The sequence below is a fragment of the Ammospiza caudacuta genome, chromosome 28 (genome assembly GCF_027887145.1).
Source record: "Ammospiza caudacuta isolate bAmmCau1 chromosome 28, bAmmCau1.pri, whole genome shotgun sequence".
In the NCBI taxonomy this organism is placed as follows: Eukaryota; Metazoa; Chordata; class Aves; order Passeriformes; family Passerellidae; genus Ammospiza; species Ammospiza caudacuta.
This window is the reverse complement of record NC_080620.1, coordinates 3,207,179-3,229,488: the sequence shown is the minus strand read 5'-3', so window position 1 is coordinate 3,229,488 and position 22,310 is coordinate 3,207,179. Positions and strand designations below refer to the sequence as shown.

Here is a 22,310-nt window from a genome sequence, read left to right as displayed (position 1 = left end):
TTACCTTATCTGTTACTATAGTTCCAGTGGGGGCTGAAAGGAGTTAACTCCTTCTTGATGAACTTTCCTTTAACTGAACAGGTTTTTATGAAAGAGGCTGAACGGCAGATACTACAGGATACACTACACAAAGAAGTGATCAGGAAAATCATCCTCCTTCAGAGCTGGCTCAGGATGGTTTTGGAGAGGAGACGCTTTCTCAGGATGCGGCAGGCAGCCGTTGTTTTACAGGTATCTTTGAGAGCAACAATAACTGTTGTTATTTTCCTAACAACAAACAAACAAACAAACCCTGCCATGGAGCACTCCCCACCTCAAGGCAGCCCTGCCTCAGTTCAGAACCTCCCTTTGTAGGCGTGCTGGCGCTCGCGCCGTGTCAGGATGGCCCTGCAGAGGAACAACGCTGCCATCGAGATCCAGGTGGCCTGGAGGCGCCACCGGCAGAGGAAACGCTTCCTGCAGCTCAGGAGGAGGATTTGTCTCCTGCAGGCCCTGGTCAGGGGGCACCTGCAGAGGAAGAGGTAAAGGGGAAGGAGCAACGTGGCATAAAAACATCAATTCGTCACCTGGCTTCACCTGCCAAGCTCAGTTTGTGTGGTGGGGTGACTTAGTCAATAACTTGGTAAACAATCTTGTTGCCCAAGGAGGTTGTGGCTGCCCCTGGAATTGGCCAAGGCCAGGTTGAGTGGGGTGTGGGACAGTAGAAGGTGCCTCATCCCCATGGCAAGGGGGATGGGAGTGAGATGATCTTTAAGGTCCCAACCAAAAACCATGGGTCCCAACCCAAACCGTTCTGGGATTGTATGAACTTTAAGATAGCTACTGCCATGTGATATTTCAGTCAGTATCAAGTGGTCAGTGGAGTGTGGACACTGGATAAGTGCTCGGGATTTGAGCTTTATTCAGCTCAGCTGCACTGGTGCTGCCACTCCTGCCACCTCCCTGCAGTCCCAAACTGTAGTTTGGGTCTGTGCTGCTATTTGAGCTGCATTTAAGCAGTTGGTGGGGTTTTTTTGACCCCTGGGCATTAAGGATTTGTGTTTTCATATTAAAAATTCTTAACAGATACCAGAAAATGGTTCTAGAAAGGCAGAAAGCTCAAGAAGAGCAGAAGGAAATGCAGGAGGATGAAGACAAAGAGCAAGATACGAGCAAGACGTCCAACATAGATGAAGATAAGAGCAAGGATGAGCAGAGTGAGCCAGCAGCAGATGTGAAACACGAGTCAGAGACAGATCAAGCTGTTGAAGATAAAGATCAAGCTCAGAATGAACAAGCTGAAAAGCTGAGCTCATCTGAGAAAGCCCAGAAGCACACGGTGGAGGGCTCGGAGAGAGTGAGCAACAGCCGGGAGAAGCGGGAATCCCGTCGGCAGAGGGGGCTGGAGCACAACGACTTGCAGAACAAGCATGCACTCCTGTCCTTGGAAGGACCGTCTGCATTGTGCCACGAGGAGCAAACTGTTTCTGAACAGGCCCTGGAAAGTGCTCCAGAGACAGAGAAATCCACAGCACAAGAAGATAATGTCCTTCAGGGAAGCAGCGAGCGAGAGAAAAGTCCAAGTCAAGAAAAAACTCTTTCAGACACTCCACCATCAAGTGAGATAAAAGAAAGTGATTCTGTTCCTGAGCAACCACCTGGATCAGAGGCAGAGAACAGGGCAGCTGATAGAACAAAAACACAACAGAATCAAAATAACCAAATAAAAAGCAGCCAAAGCTTTACCTGCCCTGAAAGGCCAACAGATCTTGCACTGAAAGTTCACAGCACACTGTCTGCTGGTGGCAGCTTTCATGGCCCTGCTGACTGCTGGGCAGATAGAAACAGGAGGCAGAGGGCAACCAAAGACCTGGACAGCAACACTTCTGCAATCCAGAGATATGTGGATGACCCAGAGAAGCTAAAGTACAAGAGAGAGAAGTGGAAAGGCAAGAGGCAGTCTGATTCTGGCCAGAATGATGTGCTGAGTCAGTCTCTGGATGGAAGGATACGTCTGGATAAGTCTCCTCAGGATCAGCTAGAGTAAGGGCAGCTTCCTTTTTTATCACTTATAAAATAGATATCTGTAATGTTTAAGAATCCATGGAGAACTCCTGAGGGCCTGTACATTTGGGCCGTGTTGTGGGAGCACATGGAGTTGTGAACAACTCCTGCTTTTCCTTGGCTCCCAGTCCTGCAGGGAATCTGTATGGACAGAATGTTTTCAGAAGCTCACAAAAGCTGCAAAGCCTGCCTGGCTGTATTAAAAGGAGGAGTCAGGGCATTAGTTGAAATAATGTCTGGAGTTTATTTTCATGTGTCTTTTACCCATTGAAATCAAGGTTTTAGTGACCTGCAGCTTGCAAGCATCATCCCTGTGACATGGCTGGAAATGTGACATTCCCATGCTTTTTCACTTCTCCAGTACATTTTGCATTTAAAAGTGAATTGCAAGGGCTGACTCAGATGTAGTGTTGATATGTGAGTTATTTAAAAGATGTGAAGAGGCCACAGACTTTATTAAAATTCATATTCTGAAACTTATCTTACTACAGGAAGAAGGGGAATTCAGCTTCATTAAGTGACCTCTCAACACTGGCCCAGACTGTTGCCATGAACCAGGTACTGATGCTATTGTACATATTTATACTTAATTATTGTTTATAAATATTAAAGATTTGTGAATAATTGTCTGTAGTGTATTTGTGTGGCTTCAGGTTGATTTTGGTTTTGTTTGATACCAATGTAAAAATAATCATCAGGAAATATTTGAAAATATATTTTTTAATAAATGGATCATTGATCAAAGCATTGGCTCTTGTATTAGGAAGCTAATATTGGATAAAGTGTTTTGTCTTGATGAAGTTAACTTAACCATTCTAGCTTTTAAACCATTTAAAGAATCTATGTCACTCAAAATGCAGTTTCTGACCCCTCCTCTCTCCTGTAGCTGTCACCAGACCCAATTGAAGAAGAAAAAGGCAACAAGAAGTACCCTGTGCAGAAGAAGCCCAGTGACCACTTCCCCAGCTCGGACACGGCCGTTCCTGCACAGCCAGCGAGTCAGCAAGGGGATGCCAAGTATGGCTTGTGTGTGTGACTGGCCTGTCTTTCAGAAAATGAAAAAAAAGAGATTTTTCCATTGGTTCTTGAGCTGGGCACCTTGATTGTACAGAGACACAAGCTGGGATCAGCTACACCAGTGGCTGTGTTGCTGCTTCATGTTGCCCTGAGCATGATATCTGAGCCTGCTGAGGAACAGATTCTCTGCTTGCATAACACTTTCTGTGAAGTGGTTCTTTTTAAAATAAGAACAAACTTACAGCTGGGATTAAAGGTTCATGTAGTGTAATACAACACCAGTAGAAAAGCTGAAAGCCCAGCAAGCATGTAATGCTGCTTCCCTGGCCTGCTCCAGCCTCTGGCATTCTGCAGCCCAGAGACTTCCTGAGCCAGAAGTGATGTTGTGGATATGTGAGGTGTTGTGTGTGTGTGCTGAAGGTAGTGCTCTGATTTTGTAAATGCCAGAAACTCCAGGAGTGCTTTCACATTGTCTTTCCTTTTTTTTGTGCTGCTCAATTTTTCTGCAGGTTGGGCCTTAAATATTCCCCATAGTTGTGAATCCTGTTGTGGGTTATTGTTAAGAGCCTGTTCTTGTGGCAGAGCCAGCTTCCATTCCTAATGGGACAGACTTGTATCTGCTTTTGTATTCAGGTCTGCTTTCAAAAGCCCTTTGCGAAGACTTTTGGGGAAAAAGCCAGACAAGAAAATTGCAAAGGAGAGTTCTGATGTGATTGAGGAAGGAGACGGCCTCTCCCTGGTGTCTTGTGTCCTCTTTACAGACACAGGAGGTGTCCAGAAAGTTTCAGAAGGTGAGCTTGGTGGTTTAACCCTCAGCACAGTGCATCTTCCTGTGAGGAAACAAATCGTGCAGAATTCCCTCACCCTGCTTGAACATCCAGATCCATTTCTTTGGCAGGTTCCTTGGGGCAGCCAGGCCGCCCCCAGGCTGGGAAGGAGAGCAGCAAAGCCAAGAAGAACAGAACCATAAAGATCAGCAAGATCTCCAGCGCGTCCCAGAATTGGCGCGCGTCCATGGTCCGGGAGATTGCCAACGCCAACGAGCTCAAACACCTGGATGAGTTCCTCCTGAACAAGGTGAAAGGCTCCCAGCCATGAAAATTCAAACCTTTGTTCACTGTGTGCGTAGAATTTTAAAGCCTGCTAGTCTAGGTGCAAGTTTATGTTATAATTTAATGCAAAAGGGAATTGATTGGATGGTTTGACTGAGTTACTCTGCATTAGGGCCCTTTCTGTTCTTTTCCTCAAGTCACTGAATGCATAATATTGCATTAAATACAATACAGAGCATTCATGTTAGGTCTTTGTTTACAAATGAGTGGGCAGCAAAACTTGTATTAAAAAAAACCCCAAGAGTTGTAAATAGAGAGTTCTCTAAAGCCCAGCTATCCAACTCTGCTGTTTTGTATCATCAGCACAGTGCATTAAAAAAATGTTGTTTTAAATAATTGGACTGGTCACAAATGACTAAGCCCAGCCACTGAAGCTTAACTCTGTTCAGATGTTCTTTTTTTAACAAAATCTGATGCAGATGTATTTCATTTCTAGATCAATGACTTACGCTCCCAGAAGTCTGGTGTTGAATGTTTGTTTTTTGAAGCCACAGAGAAGTTCAGAGGAAACATCAAGACCATGTACTCTGCTCCTGTAAGTAGTAAGTCTCAATAAAGGGAAGTTGGCAGGCAATAAATGAGTGTGCAGGTTAAAGGCTTGGCCTGCAGCTCTTCAACAAAGCACTTCAGCAATTCTCAGCACAGAATTCAGAGCTGAATGTTAGACTCATTTTACAGCTCTGCTGTAATCTCAAGCAGCCTGCTTTGTTTTCCTTTGCTCATTCACTCAGCCATAAATTTATTTTTAGAAATGGATGGATTTTGCTGTCTTCAGCCTCCTAATGCTGAAGAGAGGAGCCAACAGCTTTTCCAATATTCTTCTGACACTGCCTTGTGTCAGCCAAGTGCTGTTGGACAGTGCAGGAGGGAAGTGTGTTAACTTGTTTCTGTCATGGGCTGTTATCTTTGTCTTTGATCATGGCTGTGCTTTTTCACCTCTGAGCTTAAGTACATGAAAATATGAAACTGTCTCAACAGTATTAAAAAGGAATGTCTGACAAGTATTTTTCCTTCTTTAGAATGGACAAATCCATGTTGGCTATAAAGATCTGGTGGAAAATTACCAGCTCCTAGTTACAAACCTGGCCCAAAAAAGGGAAGAGAAAGAAGTCAAGCTGGTTTTGAATCTCTTTCTATCCCTTCTGGATGAATTCATTAGAGGATATACAAAGAAAGAGGAACCTGAGCAGTCCAAGGTATGAAAGTTGTTCTGTTGCTGGTTTATGGTATGATGAAACACTGTTGCTCTGTTAATTTAGGGGACCTGTGTTATCTCAAAAACCTTTTCCACGGCATTCTTAATTATTTGGGAAACACTTGCCATACACACATCATGTGTGTAACAAATTCTGATTGCTGATACACCTTTATGGAATTGTTAATTTTTTAACTTAATATTTTCAGAATCTGAAAGTGTGCATTTTCTTTGGTGAAAACATAGGCGTTCTCTGGAGGTTTGAGAGATGGAGTTGCTTTGTCATCAGGCAGTGAGCTCAGTTGGTTTTTAGGAAGTTGATAGTGTGAGCTCAGACAACCCTCAAACCAAGCTGAAGCTGCAGGATAGTGTCTCAATGTCTGGAGGTGAAGTAAAGTCTGGGAAACTCAATAAAGGGAGAAAAAAGGAATGGGATGTCTGAATTTCAAAGACTTAGGCCAGTTTTGTTTCCCTTTGCAGCAAACCAAAGCCCAGAAGAAGAAACGGAAGCAGGATCGTGCAGTAAGTGTTTTCTTTCTGCAATAATCCAAGTCCTCAGGTGCACTCAGAGAACACAAACACCCTTTGAAGAGCTTGATTTTATACTGACATTCTGGTTTGTTTGGCATGCTCGTTCACTTACCTCATTTATGAAGATGTGACAATACAAAACCAGTTTTCACAAAGCAGAGATCTTTCTCATGCAGTGATAGGTGGTACTCAAGTATTTTCTTGCTTGTCCATAGCTTCCTTTAAAGTCTAAAGGCTTTTTCAAGCATGGACTGTTTAAAAGAAAACAATTACTAAATATTAATAACAAAACTACAACTCTTGTATTTTGCTGATGAACTTTAAGGCAGCAAGTCAATTATGAAATATTCCAGCAAACCTAAGTTCCTTAAGAAAGGGTGAAATTTGGTTTCAGGGTGAAACGATTTTAAAATAAAAGGTGGAAATGGATGGTTTTGTTAATAATAATAAGGTTTTATAAAAATAATAATAATAATATTTAAAAGGCAAGAAGAGTTCACTGGTTCCTTGCTGTCTCTCACCAGATTGAAGAGCACAATGGCCACGTGTTCACAAATTACCAAGTGAGCATCCGGCAGTCGTGTGAGCACTGCTCCTCCTACATCTGGCCCATGGAGAAGGCCTGTCTGTGCAGTGGTGAGTGAACAGGCCATGTAGAAAGTGGGTCATTTAGGGTACATAGTGTGATTTAGATGCTTGTAACAATTGCTCCTTTCTCTAGTTTGCAAGCTGACTTGTCACAAGAAGTGCATGTCCAAAATCCAGAGCAGCTGTACCTCTTGTGGGAAAAAGGTAAGGCCCGTGGATGTGGGATGGGGTTCTGCAGTACCAGAAGTGGTGCATGCAAAATGCTGCCTGTATTTCTTAGTAAATGAACAGTGGATGCCCAGGCACTGAATAAAAATGGCTTAAACAGTTCCCTCCTCAGTGAGAGAGGGACCCTCTGCAGAAACAGCATTCTCCTAGGAGGTGATGCTTGAGCTAATTTAGGATCCCTTCTCACAGAGTGTGTGTGCAGTGTTGGCCAAACTGATAAAGCAATCCTGCAGTGTGAACCATAAAGGCTCTTTATTGCTGCAGCTCAGCAAATCTGCCTTATGATCCAAGGCAGAATAAAGCACTCAGCTGTAGTTTCTGGAAGCACAAGGTGGTTCTTGCAGGAAGCCGTGGCAGTGCCTGGGGCAGGGAAGGGGCGGTGGCTCATGGCCGTGTCACCCCCAGGGGCAGTGGGCTCACAGCTGTGTCACCCCCAGGGCTCACAGCCATGTCACCTCCAGGGGCAGTGGGCTCACAGCTGTGTCACCCCAGGGGCAGTGGCTCACAGCTGTGTCACCCCCAGGGCGAGCAGCTGTGTCACCTCCAGGGGCAGTGGGCTCACAGCTGTGTCACCTCCAGGGACAGTGGGCTCATGGCTGTGTCACCCCAGGGGCAGTGGGCTCACAGCTGTGTCACCTCCAGGGGCAGTGGGCTCACAGCTGTGTCACCTCCAGGGACAGTGGGCTCATGGCTGTGTCACCCCAGGGGCAGTGGCTCACAGCTGTGTCACCTCCAGGGACAGTGGGCTCACAGCTGTGTCACCTCCAGGGACAGTGGGCTCACAGCTGTGTCACCTCCAGGGGCAGTGGGCTCACGGCTGTCACCCCAGGGGCAGTGGGCTCACAGCTGTGTCACCCCCAGGGCTCACAGCCATGTCACCTCCAGGGGCAGTGGCTCACAGCTGTGTCACCCCAGGGACAGTGGGCTCACAGCTGTGTCACCCCAGGGACAGTGGGCTCACAGCTGTGTCACCCCCGGGGCAGTGGCTCACAGCTGTGTCACCCCAGGGACAGTGGGCTCACGGCTGTGTCACCCCCGGGGCAGTGGCTCACAGCTGTGTCACCCCAGGGGCAGTGGCTCACGGCTGTGTCACCCCCAGGGCGAGCAGGACACGGAGTCCCTGCGGGGACACTTCGGGGTGTGCGTGAGCGCCCTGACCAGCGAGAGGAACTCTGTGCCCGTGGTCATGGAGAAGCTGCTGGAGTACGTGGAGATGCACGGGCTCTACACTGAAGGCATCTACAGGAAGTCAGGATCAGCAAATCGCATGAAGGAGCTGAAGCAGATGCTGCAAGAAGGTCCAGGCAGTGTTGACTCTTTGCATGTCATTGCATGATATCAGTTTTCCCTGCAATTCTCTTCTATCTGGAAGTATCTGTCACTTCTTAGTGTTTAAAAACAGCTTTTTGCTGACTGTGCAGGCTGTATTATTTGTGTTGTTTAGTACTTTTAAATTACTATTTTCTGCCTATTTTCAACTTCTGAATTGTCTACTTAGTAGGTATGAAATATTTGTAAAGTTTCTTTGCACTGCTGTACATACTGAGTGTCCAAGAGGCCTCCTTACATGTCATTTGGGAACTCTGGCAAGGTGTGATCAGGGTGTTTGTATTCTAGCAAGGTTAAAATCTCTTTTCCTGGATGTTGAATTCCAGAGTGGCTTTGATAGAAGCTGTGAACCTCATGTCCCCCAACACCTTGGCTATCATGTTATCAGATTTATCAATTCAATTCAGAAGTTAAAAATAGGGAGCAGATAGTAATTGGGATTCTGTGAACAGGAGATGAGAATGTTCCTAATCTTATTTCTGTGGGGTCTCATTGTGTGCATCAAAGGAATGAACTGCTCTAAATAAAACATTTCTTTTCAGACCCAAACTCAGTGAAACTGGAGAATTACCCTATTCACACCATCACAGGGATCCTTAAGCAGTGGCTGAGGGAATTGCCAGACCCACTGATGACCTCAGCACAGTACAATGATTTTCTCAGAGCTGTAGGTAGGTTTAAAAACCATTCTTCAAGCATTTCTGCTTTAACTCATTGTGTCCTTGGGAAAAGAAATTCTTAAGATGCTCATGCTGACTAAACAGCTCCTTCCAGTGCACTTACAACAATGATTTTAGACATTTTACATAAAACATTACTCAGGGAATTTCTTCTCTGGCTTACTTCATCTTGCTTCAGGATTCTTTTATTTTTAGTGTGTCACTTACAACTGCTCTCTCTGAAAATGGAATAAGGATGTCAATAAGTTTTCTTTCAGGAAGGGTTTTTCTTGTTATTCTGAATGAGATCTGGATATACAGATACTTTTAATACCTAGATTCTTTTAACTTCAGTGGGATTAAGGCACCCTAGATGGTGTTGGAGGTCTTAGTGTGTCACTTGATGATTGCTGGTAGCATCAGCAGCAGCTCCTGAAAATGCAGGATAATTGCAGTGCCATGAGGGGGACTTTAACAGTCAGTTCTAATAGTTGCTAAATGAAATGACAGTAAGACTTATCAGAATTTAGGAATTTTAAGCTTTCCACTAGCCTAGCACAGCAATTAATATCTTGTGTTTTCTCCCTTTGTGCAGAACTGCCAGAGAAACAGGAGCAACTCTGTGCCATTTACAGTGTCCTGGAGAAGCTCCCACAAGCAAATCACAATACCTTGGAACGACTCATCTTCCATCTTGTCAAGTAATGAGTTTAATTTCTTCATTTGTAGAGAAACTGTGATTCTGAATGCTGCTTGGAAGCTTTCTAAAGTGTTAAACACCTTCAGTGTCAGTGTGGGGATTGTGCTGCTCGTTTGGAAATGAAAGAATTCAAACTGGTAGTTGTGCTCACAAACAGGTGTGTGGTTACTTCTACACCTGGTGTATTTGGATCAAGCCAGGTAAGAACAACTTTGAGGACAAGGTAGATCTCAAAGCCTTGGTGAATCATCCAAGCACCAGGATTTAGACAGAGGGGCTTGTAGTGAACTGAGGATGAACATAGGCAAGTCCCAGGAGCAGGGATAAATGGTGCTGGGAAAGGGCTGCTCTTACCCAGGGAACCTGGGGGCTTTCCAAGCAGCCCTCTGAACATGGGCAAAGTGGTTCTGGATCACCAACATACTTTTGAGAAGCTACCAGACTAGCTTAGCCTGGGTGACTCCCTGATCCTTTGATACATGAAATGTTGTCTACTTAGTAGGTATGAAATAATTGTAAAGCTTCTTTGGGCTGCTGTACACACTGAGTGTCCAAGAAGCCTCCTTATGTTATTTGGGAATTCTGGCAAGGTGTTTGTATCCTAGCAAGGTTAAAATCTCTTTTCCTGGATGTTGAATTGCAGAGTGTCTTTGATAGAAGATGTGAACCGTATGTCCCCCAACGCCTTGGCCATCGTGTTTGCTCCGTGCCTCTTGCGCTGTCCTGATACCTCTGACCCCTTGACCAGCATGAAGGATGTCTCAAAAACAACCATGTAAGTTTTGGCAGCTGCTGAGAAGCAGTGTTTTGGAATGGGATGGAAGGTCAGCACCACTAGCTGTATTTGCTACAACTTCATTCATATCAAGCTGATATGCTGAGGTTCAAGAGTTGTTGAATTCTAGCTCTGCCAGTGCTGCCAGCTCATTCACCCCTCTCAAACCTCCCAACTGTTTTACTAAGCATAAAGTAGGATGATCTATAAGTCTTTACTATCAGGTTTGTGTTTTACATCAAGAGAATCTATTTTTTGGGGGGCTTGTACCCTAATTATCTATTTTGCTGACATACAAGGCATAATAAACAATATGATATGGAATTAAGCTGTCTCCTGCATACTTAGAACCCCCAATGATCTCTTTGTTCTTTGAATTGAAGAAGGTTCTGTCCTTGACCCTCTCTGTTCTCCTCACCCTCCAGTAACTCTGGCTGTGAGAGCCCCTCACCATCCTCACTGGCCTTGCCTCTGCCTCCAGTGGAAACAGAGTTTGAAAAATGGCAGCTTTTTGTAACTTCTTACTGACCCCTGGGGCCATAGAGCTGGAGAAGGGCAGTTGCAGGCTCGTTGTGTCTCTGCCAGCCTGTGCCAGCCCAGGGACAACAGGTAGAAGCAGCAGGAGCTGTTGGCAGCTGTGGTAATGTGTGTGTGCTCACCAGTGTGTACAGCCAGCATGGGAGGCTCTGGTGATCCCAGGAGGAACATGTGCCATTACCTGTCACCATTATCTGTCCTGCTGTGCCTGCTGTGTTGGATTCTTCACCTGTTTCCATGCAGTGCTGCTGTGAGGGATGGGCTGGGACACTGTGTGACACTCCAGCCACGTGTGTGTGACAAACACCCCCAGGCCAGGAGCAGCATCCCACCCCACCATGGCTGTTTCAGAACCTTCAGGGTATGAGGGAGCTCAATAACACCTTGCCTTCCTCACAGGTGTGTAGAGATGCTCATAAAGGAGCAGATAAGGAAGTACAAGATAAAAATGGAAGAAATCAATCAACTGGAAGCAGCAGAGAGCTTTGCTTTCCGACGGCTCTCGTTGCTTCGGCAGAACACGGTAAGTGTTGAAATAAAACTTCCAAAATAAATAAAAATTCCAAATAAAACTTCCACCAGCTTCTTGGGGAGGGAGTGCTGCTTCTCCTGTCCATCCATTCAGTGAGTCAGAAATCAGCTGGAAAATAACAACTGCCCAAAGCTGTAGGTAGGAGCTCATATTCAGCTGCACTGAAGTTCTGATAAATGAAGGGTGCGGGGATGGGAATCTGCTTTTGTACTGGTCAAAATCTATTCCCATGTAATTCTGTCAGTATCACTAAGATTGAGTGTCTGATATGGCAAAAGAGTTCCTTCACTCCAGGGATGGCTGGGGTGCAAAAATATGCTGCATTCTAGGAAGGAAAATACTCTTTGTTTGTGTTGTACTGATTAATACAAACCAAACTGTCTGATCAGAGGCTGCATATAGTGAATTTGGTCTCCATCTCTCCCTAGCTCTGGCCTATAAAACTTGGGTTCTCTTCCCCTTACGAGGGGAAGCTGGTATGTACAACTGCCTGGCTCCAGTGCATGGGGTTTTCTTGTGGGACTCTTGCATGACTAAAATACTTACACAGGTTGTAACTCAGTTTTAAACACTCTTGAACAATCAGGACTGCATGTACTGGTGCAACTTCCTCCCAAGACTGCATGCAGGGCTGCTGGGCTCTTTGTCATCACCTGATATTTCATAGACACTGTATGTAATAATATTACTCATTAAGTGACTACTAAAACTAAGCTGAGCCTCACAGCTCAAAAAAAGGTAACAAAATCCTGGATATCAGGTGCATAGGAAATTTTCTTACTTTTTGAAATATTTGTGTGGATAACTAACAGCTCTTCATCAATTCCATCAGCCTCTTCTTTGACCCACTCATTTGTCTTCCACTCTGAAACTTGCAAGTGGGTGTAGCTGCTTGTGACTGACAAGTGTTAATGTGAATCTGTCTTGCAGAGTAAAAGTTCTCAGGTCAAAGGAAGTGACAGTGGCACCTCAGAGCTGGACTCTGTGCATGAAGAGGAGGATGTTTCTGAAGCCAACCGGGAGAAGGAGATTCTCATTGATCGCATACAGTCAATAAAAGAAGAAAAGTAAGTCCCCCTCTACCTGGTCAGGCCATGCCCTTTGTTGTTACCTGAGGGCAACACAGGTAAAGCAGGATACCTTTTGTCCAAAAGGATATAACTCTGTTCTGTAGGCCCTTGATGAGGGGGAAAATGAAAATACAAAGCGTTAACTGAGAGAACACCATGAGCATTAATAGTTAATGGCTACATGCTTTACCTCTGAACACGAGCTGGGTGAAGGTGCTTGTCTCAGAGGTGCTGCAGCCTGTGTTTGGTGCAGGGAGGACATCACTTACCGCTTACCTGAGCTCGACCAGCGAGGCTCTGACGAGGAAAACGTGGACTCGGAGACCTCTGCGAGCACAGAGAGCCTGCTGGAGGACAAACCAGGCCGGGTGGATACCGAAGGTCAGTATTAAGGTAGTAAGTGCTTTTTTTTATTCTACATCTTTCATTGCATACAGCCAGGTGACCGAACATTATCTGGTCACAGTGGCTCGTATTGAGTTACATTTTAGGCCTGCTATCAGTCTCTAAGTATCTTCTTTCTTTAAAGCAATTATTGGATTAGACTGCTGTGCTCAGAGCTCCAGCGTGCCTGCCAAAGACATTTGCAAAGTGCCTTCTCTCCCGCAAACCTCTTCAGATTCTTACTCTGCACCCCTGGCTTCAAGGCGCAGATACTCCTTAACACTGTCCAAGATTAAAGTGCCCCGTCGAACTCCAGTGATGCCAACAGCAAACATAAAACTTCCTCCCGGGATGTTCAAATGTACAGAATCCCAGGACGAGGCTTTCTCTGAGGAAGAGTGTCAGAGGGTGCAGCGGAGGGAGCAGCCAGCCAGGCGGACTGACAGCATCCACTCGGTGTACATTGCACAAGGGTCTGCACTGGCCCACGCTCAGGAACTCGGGGTTGAATACGAACCCACAGCAAAACTCAAGCGCAGGTTCTCGGACCCCTGCTCTCACATTCCCTGTGTGGAGAAGTGAAATTCTTCAGTGCTCTGGACTCTTCTTGAAGTTGACCACAGCTTTGGCTTTAACCCTTTGAGGGCTGTGAGCTTGTTCATGGTCTTTTAAGGGGCTGCGGGGAAGGCAGCCCAGAAATGTACAGTACTGTAAGGGTTAAGCAAGGTTGTTTAAAGCAAATATTCTCCACTTTAAATTAAAACCTTGCAAAGAAGGTAAAGCATCATGTTGAGTAACATGATTTGAGTGTACAGGAACCAAGCCCCCCCATTCCGCTGCTGTGCCTTTGCCTTACAATGGATTCTCACGGGACCAACAGTCAGTTTAGGTCAATGTGTGTTGCCTTAATGTTTTGTATGATTTTATGACAATTTTCTCTATGGTTTACAGAGCTGTTAATGTGGTAATAGCCTTAATTGAGACCAACATGTATAAAAACGTTTATTAAAACATTGCACTTTTAAAAAATACATGTGGTAGTTGATCAATGTCTGTCTAACAAGTAATTTAGTCCGAAGGAAGCCTTTACTTGGGGTACTGTTTTTATTAAGTAGTGAATAAGGACGGGGGAAAGGGAAGCTCTGACGCTGCTGTGGTGTCACAGCGGAGGGGTTTGGTGCTCCTGGAGCAAAGGGGAGCTCCCATGCTGGGTGTGCTGTGCGAGCCGCCTCACCTCTGTTCGGGAACACACCTGAGGGCGAGCTGCCATCCCACAGCAGCGCCTTGAGGCCACGGCCATGCCCCGGCCCCTCACGGCCTGCACCATGTTGGAGTGAGGGAAGAGCTCAGCTCGGCCACAGCGCTGCCTCGAGCCGCAGCTACCTCTCTATGCCCGTGTGCACGCCTTGGGTGTGGGGTGATTTGGGGGAGGTTTTTGGGTTTTTTAAATAAACCGGGGCGGTCAAGACCCGCCCGGCGCTTCCCGCCCCTCCCCGCGCTCCGCCCCAAGATGGCGCCCGGCGCTGAGGGGAGTTCCGGTGCCACCATGGCGGCGACGCGGCTGGAGCTGAACTTGATGCGGCTCCTGAGCCGGTGCGAGGCGCTGGCGGCGGAGCGGCGGGACCCCGAGGAATGGCGGCTGGAGAAGGTGAGGCCGCCATGCCCCTCCCGCCCCTCTGCCCCGCAGCACCGCGTCCGGCCCCTCAGTAACCGAGACGGGAGCGCTGTGGTGTTACACCCACAGCCTTTGCCAGACAGGGGATTTCTCCTTAGTGCTGTCATTTAAAATCTTGTTTTTGCCCTCAGTATGTGGCTGCTCTGGAGGACATGCTCCGGGAGCTGAAGAAGCAGTCCAGGTGAGCGCCCTGAGCCCCTGGGTGCCTGTTGCGGGTTTGTGCCAGGGGAGGTTTAGGTTGGATACCAGGAAAAATTCCTTCAGTGAAAGTGGTAAAACACTGGAAAGGGCTGCCCAGAGAAGTGATGGAGTCACCATCCCTGGAAGTATTGGAAAAGAGAGCAGATGTGGCACTTAGCAGTATGGTTTAGTGGGAATGGGGGGATTCAGTCAAAGGTTGGATCTGGTGATCTTGGAGGTTTTTTCCAACATTAATGACACTGTTATTCAATAATCTCTTACCTGTAAATCAGCCATAGCCCACAAACACTGCAGCAATGTGTCTTCCCTGTGGAAATACATATTCCTTGAGCCTTCCCTGCCTTGGAAAAGGTGATTTTCATTTTCAGAGGATTTACAAATGTATTCCTGACCTAAGGCTATTTCTGCTTCTTTGAAAAACCATGTGGGTTTTTTTTATTATTTCACTTGGAAAGTAGAATGCTAGAAAATGCTGATAACTTTTGGTTTTGATGTTGTTATCTTTCAATTCCAACAGCAAGCCAGCCCCTGAACTGCTGAATGAATACTCTCGCAAAGTGGACTTTTTAAAGGGACTCCTAGAAGCTGAAAAATTGGTAAGATTTACTAGTTCAGCTTGAAAAGAGACACCGGCAGAGGATAAAAGGGCCGACTCTTAACAGGGGTTAATCCAAATTGGGAGCTCCTGCTGATATCCCCAGGAGAGGTGCCATGGTTACATTTAAAGGAAGGTGGAAACATAAATTAGATGACATTTACTGACCAATAAGATAAATTAAGGTATGGATACTGGGAAATGGACATTTAGGACAGCCTATGGAGAAACACTTGAGGGGCTGACCCCTGGCCAATCACTTGATGTCCTGGACTGAAAGTTCTAGATGGAGGGGATGGGATGCTGAGTGAGTGACACAGAGCCAGGGTGGGGATTTGGGGATGATCTTAGCAAAGGAAAGGGATTACACAGGTAGAGGGAGGGGGTACAAACTGGGGTAAACAATTTGGGAAAAATACGGGGATGCAAAACTAAAACTACTACAAAGTATAAAAACACACTACAACAGGGAAGCAGCTATGGGATACAAAACCAAAACTAATTAGGGAGGGGGATACAAAACCAAAACTAATTACAAAGTATAAAAACACACTACAACAGGGAAGCCGCTGTGGGATTGCACCCCCTTCCCTGTGGGTCACACCCCAGCTGCCTCGCGCCGCACAGTGTCATATCCATGACGGCTTTTTCCCACTGCCAGTCTTCATCCACAGAAAAAGCTCTGGCCAACCAGTTCCTGGCCCCGGGGCGCACCCCGACGACAGCCAAGGAGAGAACCCCGGCCACCAAAACTGTGCACCTGCAGACCAAGGCGCGCTGCACGGGCCAGATGAGGAGCGAGCTGCTCGGCACAGTATGTTCACTGCTTCTTTACAGATTGTCCTGCTTGTGTTCAGCTGCCTCACAAGTGTCCCAGGCTGGGTGGGGAGGCACCTCTTTATCTCTAAATCCTGGGCACAGGCACTCTGCCAGGCCTGTCCTTTATCACTGACCCTTTGTAATCTGCTGTTTTGGTTCTCTTTCTCCTCCCAGGACCCCCTGGCTGCTGATGGTAAGTTCAATCTGTTGGTTCCTCCAACTGTGTGTTACAGAGAGGGGAAGAGGGAGGTCAGGTATTCAATATTTCCCCAAGTGTACTTTTAATTTAGTGCCTCACTTCTTTTCAAGACAACAGATTTTAAAAACAAAACCCCTGACAGATGAAAGCAGAAGCGTTGTTATCAATGGTGGCAGGGACTTGTAGGTAGCTCTTTTTGTAGCATTCATGCAGAAACAGACATTCTAATTACAGAATTAGCAGGGACAATTTATTTTGTGCCTGTTCCCTTCTGCTCTGAGCAAGCCATGTGATCCTGGGTGCTTTGAGTAGGTGTTGTTCAGTTCCTCTGGAATACACAGCCATGTTATTCACGTAGGGAACTGGGAGGAATTAATTTGAGGTTTCCATGGCTACTGTTAGAGCGGCTGGAGCTGGGCCAATCTAACGTGTCCTGAAAGAACACCCAGACACACAGGCTGAAACCCTGCCCTCAGGGATGTGATTCAGCTGGGGTTTTTCCCCTCTTTTGATGTTCTGTGTCCTCTTTTCCCTGCAGAAAGCAGGTAGGCATTTGACACCCATATTCCTTGGGGTAGAGGCTGAGTAGCATTTGGATATCCAAAAATCCCTTACAGGAGACTTGTTTTTTCAGCCTGTGATTGCATGAGAATTTATAATATGCTAAGCACTTTTTTTTATTTTCCCAGATTCTGAGGAGTTGAACATAAGGAGGCGAAAGTAAGTCAGAATTTCTCATTCCAGTGCTCAGGGTTTTGGCAACTGTTTTCCCAATGACCTTTAGAGAAACCAAAATATATAATGCCTTCAATTGACTTCAGTGGGCTTTGTTGTCTTGTAGAGATGTAAAACCTGGGGAAAACCTGTGAGATCAACCCACAAGGAAATGTAAATCCCTTTTTTTCCCTGGTGCTCTTGCAGAGGCCTCACATCAGACGAGAAGCAGTCGGCAGTGGAGCTGGATGCTGTGCTGCAGCATCACCAGGACATGCAGGAGAAGCTGGCTGAGGAAATGCTCAGCTTGGCTCGCAGCCTCAAAAACAACACCCTGGCTGCCCAGAACGTGATCAAACAGGACAACCAGGTAGTGCCTGTTGAGCTGTGGCCCCTCAAGTTTTGCAACCCACAAGGTTCAAGTGCTGATGTGTGAAATCCTGCAGCTTGATTCCTGGTGGGATCAGAGTGGATCTGCAGCTGAACCTCTTCTCTGTTGGGGGAAGCTGCCAGAGCTGGTAGCTGTAAGGCTGACCCTGTTTGCTCTCTTTGCTCCACAGACACTGTCACACTCCCTCAGGATGGCAGACCAGAACTTTGAGAAGCTCAAGGATGAATCCGACCGCCTGGAACAGCACGCCAAGAAATCTGTCAACTGGCTGCTGTGGATAATGCTAATTGTAGTTTGTTTTATATTCATCAGCATGATTCTCTTCATCAGGATTTTCCCCAAACTGAAATGAAAATTTTATTTTACTTAAAGCTGGCTGTAGTGCAGTGGGAAAGCTCAGCTGGTGTGAGAACTGTCACAGTCTTAGAGGCTGTGCAAGGCCTGCCTTGCATCTCCCAGTGGAGGAAGGCTTTCCTGAGGAAGGCTTTCCACACTTCCATTCTTGTTTACTTGGTGACTCTTGTTGCCTCTTGCAACAACAGTCAACCTGTGAGGTAAGGATGAGAATTTACACTGAGCTGCTAACAAGTTCTTTAGTGGATAAATACATTGTTAATGTGTTTGTGACAAATGTTATGGCTCCTAAAAGGCATTTAGTCAATACAAAGTTAAATAATAGTTGAAGTCTTACATTCTTTCCTGTGTTCACAGCTTTTCTGTACTGACCTAGGAGCTTGCTGCCAACAGGATATTTAATTTCAGTTCTGTGCATACACAGCTGCAGTGTAGAAAGAGAATTCTGCTGTTCAGGTGCTTGCTTGGCTCAGATTCAGAGTACCAACAGGTAAAACTCTTCTCAGGCTCACAGTTTGCCCAGATGGGTATTTGGGACTTTGGACTTCACCATCTTCTCCAGTTCAGATTACTACAGGACTGGAGCTGCTTTCTGTGCAGTGTTTGCCTCCCTTTTGTGTGTGCAAATGTTCTCACTTCTCATTGTGGTGTTGGTGCTGTTCCATGAAGGAAACACCGTGACCCTGCCACCTTCCAACTGTACACACAGTGCTGCAGGTGGTACAGACCTCACCTGTGCAAACATGCTTGTGCTGCAAGATGAGGGCAAAGGAAGGTGGTGTCTTCAAGATGGAAATAATAATTTTAAAATATTCAGCTTTTCTTTTTTGAGCAAATTATCCCTGTTGTCTTAAGAGTTCACTAAAATAAAACAGAGAAAAAAGAAACTCATATTTTTAAAACACTGCTGCTGCTAGAAAAACTTGGAGACTGTAGCAAAGCAGGGTTTGTGTGACAGCCTGAGAGTGTCTGTAGGTGCCTGAGATAAGCTGAAAGCAAACCCTTGTGCATCCTGCTGAGCAGTGTTCAGGTGTCCCACGGAGGAGATGAGGGGCAGCAGGTGACCCTGGCTGTGCTTTGGTCTGGAACCAAACCATGGGGTGTTCCAGCCTGGCTGCTGAGCCCAGCAGCCCCAGGAATGGTGGGGGAAGAGCTGTTTGTCACAGCTGGGTTCTTAGGAATATCCAGCTTTGCTTTGAGCACATCCCACAGCACCAGGCTCTGTGTCAGAGCTGTGCTCTCCTGTACAGAAATGTGACATTTCTATTTCCCATCTCTGGTAATGAAGGCTGTTAACATTTTTTACACAAAATATTTCTGGTTTTTAACACAATGTTTGCAATGTAGTATACCACTCACTTATGGATTATCAAATGAATAATTATATTATGAGGTACAGCTTTTAATTCCAGCTACTCAGATATCTGCAATATACTCCTGTTTTATTTACCTTGAATTTACAGCAATTTAGAGTTGTAGCAATCAATTTATGGACATTTCTACTTTTCCCAGTTGTTTTCCTTCATCTGTATGTAATGTTTGACATTTCACTGTGCTTCATTAGTCAATGCTGTGTCACCAAATTATTTTTTCAATTCTGATTGCTCACTACTTTCCCTGCAGGCATTTCAATGCCAAGCTCTTCTCTTAGAGGCTGAATGTGATGCTGGAATGGTTTTTGTGTGTGAGATTTTGGGATGCAACATTAATGCTTCATTGTCCATAACACTGTCCTCTTTATTACTTGAAATAAATTATTTTTTCCTACTTTACAAAAGATTTGCTGCATCACTGCAGACAAGTTTAAAACTGACTTTTGCTATCAGCAAAATGGGTTGCCTGTAACTTTTTGGCACTTATAAATTAGGAAATTTTTGATTGGAAAGACATGAAAGGGAGCTGCTAGTGATAGCTTGTCTCCAAGAAAACATCCTCTACTCCAAGTTACAGATATTGATTTACAAAGAAGCCTGCACGGAGTGAGTTCAGAAACCACTTAACTTTGCCCATTGACATTTCATGGGTGTTTGTTGTGTTGAATGAACACCAGGAGTGAACCCTGGAACACTTTTTGTTATCTCCAGCAGCCGTTGAGCACTGAGCCTCTGCTTCCTGGGGCTTCTCTCCCAGGTGGAAAAATGTTCCCTTCTCCTCCCAACCCAACAGATCCACTGCCCTGCACACAAAGGCTGGGTTGTTGTCTTTGCTTTTCTCGAGTTCATTTAGCAATTGCAGTCATTCAGCACCACTTTGAAGATGGGAGCCGGTGCTATTTAGAATAAACAATGACTCAGGGCTTTGTGACATTTCCCAGATGAATGACAGTTTTTATTTTTGACTGACCTGTGGGGGGTGGTGGATGCTCTGCTGCTCCAGCCCTCAGCTCCATTTCATGGCACAGGGCTCTCTGCAGAATAATACATCTAGAATATGTATAGAAATGGCCTTCTGTGAGAGTTGCTTAACTTTCCCAAAAGCTTGGGAAATCCAGATGGGCAGATGTTTATCAGGCACAGGGCTGGGCCTTGCTTGGTTTCTTGGCAGACTACCTGCTTTGAGAGAGCAAGGAAAATTAATCCAAAACCCTTTTGGAGGCTTGGGTCACGTCAGGCCAGTGGATGCAGAGGTTCAGAGTCTGCAGCAGTGGCTCTGGGTCAGTCTGAGCTTTTCTGGCAAACACCCTTGGTGGCAGAGACTGTGTGTGTTACAGTGTCAGTGTTCAGCAGTGTCCTCAGCACAGATGGGATGTGCTGGAAGGATCCTTCACAGGCAGAGTGCTGGATGCCATGGTTCCTGTGGCTGGGCAGTGCCAGGCTTTGGGCACGTGCTCCTTTGGGTTTCTTTGCAACCTGAGGGGCTGTGAGCAGCTATCCTGCCAAAAGGGAATATCCCATGAAGAGTGAAAAGGAGGGAATGGGCAGAGCAGGTTCTGTTCCTGACTGTTCTCTGTGTGACACCCAGTGTCACCTCCCTTCTCACTGTCTGCTGTAAACCTGCCATGAAAGCTCAGAATTGAGTCTTGTGATTTATAGTTACGATTTAGTTTCTTTTACAAAGGAATTCTTCCCTGTGAGGGTGGGGAGGCCCTGGCACAGGGAGCTGTGGCTGCCCCATTGCTGGAAGTGTTCCAGGCCAGGCTGGATGGGGCTTGGAGCAACCTGGGATAGTGGAAGGTGTCCCTGCCCATGGCAGGGGTGGGATGGGATTGGCTTTAAGATCCTTCCAACCCAAACCATTCTGTGAATCCAATCACAAAAACTGTAAGGGCAGTGCTAGAGCAGCTCAGAGCAGATACTGAAATGTCACAGTCTGCAGCAGAATTCCCAATGCAATTCCCAAGTGCCAGGGCCTGGCATGGGGCTGGCTGGGAGCTCCTGTCCTGACCTGCCCCACTGCTGGGAATCCGTGTGCACTTGTGTCCCACTGAACGGGAGTGACATTAAACCCAACGGCACTAAATCAATACCACCTGTCACATGATGCCACCGTGACATTTCTGGCATCAGCTCTCCCTCTAATAGGAGCTGGAACTGGGAAGCAGCAGCAGTTAGTGAATAATGGATCAGATACGCCTGATTTGTAACATTTACAGAGGGAGGGCGTGTCTCCCAGCGACAGAACAAACCGGTTATCAAACGGGAACTGGGAGTTCTGACTCGTCCAAAACACAAACCCTGAGCAGTGCAGAGCACACAGCAGGGCTTGGGAACCCTGGTGCTCCCTCCAAATTAGACTCTGGATCAACAAAAACAGGCATTAGTGTCAAGAAATAACCGAGGAAGGAGGGGCTGGGGGTGAGCTGTGGGTCAGAACTGGTGTAGCTGGTGGCTGTGCTGTGGTCACTGCCCTCACAGGGTGGCTGATGGAGAGCAGGGAGCCTGGCAGGAGGTTGTGCAAAACACACCTGGGGCTGCCTGAGGTGAGCAGGGAAGCTGTAGGGAGGATGGAGGTCACATCTGTCTGGCTGTCTCACATCTGGGCCCTGCTCGCCAGACCCAGGTTGGGAATGCTGACAGTACTTTGGCTTTTTCAAGTTGAAAACTTTGATGCTGAATTAGAACAAAAATATTCTTACAAGGAATTAAAAATAAGTTGAATATTGCATCTGCCTCTGTGACACCCAAAATTCAAACTGCACAAAACCAGAAACTGGACCAAAAAAAAAGCTAAAACGAGGCAGTGCTGCAGCTGGCCATGAAGAGCTGGAATTTACATCCTTCATCTCCAGGGTCTTTGACCTGCATGTAGCAGAGAGATGCCCTCTGCCATTTTCACCCTAGCCAAAATTTGTATTTGCTCATGTAACAATAGAATTCTCCAGAAGGATCTGACAGTGTTTCCTGTTCCAACAGCAAAAAGCTGAGACTTCTGTCCTCAGCACATAAAGTGACCGGATCTCCATCCTCTGAGCCTTCTCACTGACAGAAGTCACTTATCGGATTTGGTGTGGACGGAAGGAAGGGTAAGAAAGGAACTCTGTCAATCCGTGACGTGAAATATTTCATATTAAAAGATTTGGCCGAGGGTTTTGTGTGACTCTAAACAGGATGAGATAATTTTCCAAGGTCAGCTCTCCTGTGCTCTCAGCGTTAGGTTTTAGTCACTGAGAAGTCAATCCTATAAACCTTCACAGCAACATCCTGCCAGTGATGCAGAGACTTG

At 46.2% G+C, this 22,310-nt stretch overlaps 2 protein-coding genes across 2 annotated transcripts in view; both read left to right on the top strand.

Moving 5' to 3' along the window:
* MYO9B (myosin IXB) overlaps positions 1–13,711 on the top strand; it is a 48,119-nt gene extending 34,408 nt beyond the window's left edge. The window contains exons 23-43 of the mRNA XM_058820955.1: positions 82–231; positions 355–521; positions 1,066–2,022; positions 2,535–2,601; positions 2,930–3,060; positions 3,694–3,851; positions 3,959–4,137; positions 4,609–4,707; positions 5,192–5,368; positions 5,848–5,889; positions 6,423–6,534; positions 6,620–6,690; positions 7,814–8,012; positions 8,586–8,714; positions 9,298–9,403; positions 10,046–10,177; positions 11,114–11,237; positions 11,675–11,722; positions 12,177–12,313; positions 12,570–12,697; positions 12,846–13,711. Of these exons, the coding sequence (XP_058676938.1) occupies positions 82–231; positions 355–521; positions 1,066–2,022; positions 2,535–2,601; positions 2,930–3,060; positions 3,694–3,851; positions 3,959–4,137; positions 4,609–4,707; positions 5,192–5,368; positions 5,848–5,889; positions 6,423–6,534; positions 6,620–6,690; positions 7,814–8,012; positions 8,586–8,714; positions 9,298–9,403; positions 10,046–10,177; positions 11,114–11,237; positions 11,675–11,722; positions 12,177–12,313; positions 12,570–12,697; positions 12,846–13,282 (3,750 nt within the window). The 3' untranslated portion in view covers positions 13,283–13,711. The remainder of the gene's footprint in view (positions 1–81; positions 232–354; positions 522–1,065; positions 2,023–2,534; positions 2,602–2,929; positions 3,061–3,693; positions 3,852–3,958; positions 4,138–4,608; positions 4,708–5,191; positions 5,369–5,847; positions 5,890–6,422; positions 6,535–6,619; positions 6,691–7,813; positions 8,013–8,585; positions 8,715–9,297; positions 9,404–10,045; positions 10,178–11,113; positions 11,238–11,674; positions 11,723–12,176; positions 12,314–12,569; positions 12,698–12,845) is intronic.
* Positions 13,712–14,209: 498 nt separating this feature from the next.
* Positions 14,210–19,425, top strand: USE1 (unconventional SNARE in the ER 1). The gene is made up of 8 exons (XM_058821079.1): positions 14,210–14,348; positions 14,507–14,556; positions 15,094–15,172; positions 15,833–15,985; positions 16,165–16,183; positions 16,879–16,909; positions 17,111–17,273; positions 17,464–19,425. The coding sequence occupies exons 1-8, from the start codon at positions 14,211–14,213 to the stop codon at positions 17,644–17,646; spliced, it is 816 nt and encodes a 271-aa protein (XP_058677062.1). The 5' UTR covers position 14,210; the 3' UTR covers positions 17,647–19,425.
* Positions 19,426–22,310: the final 2,885 nt, after the last annotated feature.

Excerpts from the sequence above, each read along its gene's own strand:
- USE1 (XM_058821079.1), top strand. The coding sequence starts at position 14,211 with ATGGCGCCCGGCGCTGAGGGGAGTTCCGGTGCCACCATGGCGGCGACG. Across the intron at positions 14,557-15,093 it reads GAGCTGAAGAAGCAGTCCAG|CAAGCCAGCCCCTGAACTGC; the intron begins GTGAGCGCCCTG and ends CAATTCCAACAG. Across the intron at positions 16,910-17,110 it reads TTGAACATAAGGAGGCGAAA|AGGCCTCACATCAGACGAGA; the intron begins GTAAGTCAGAAT and ends GTGCTCTTGCAG.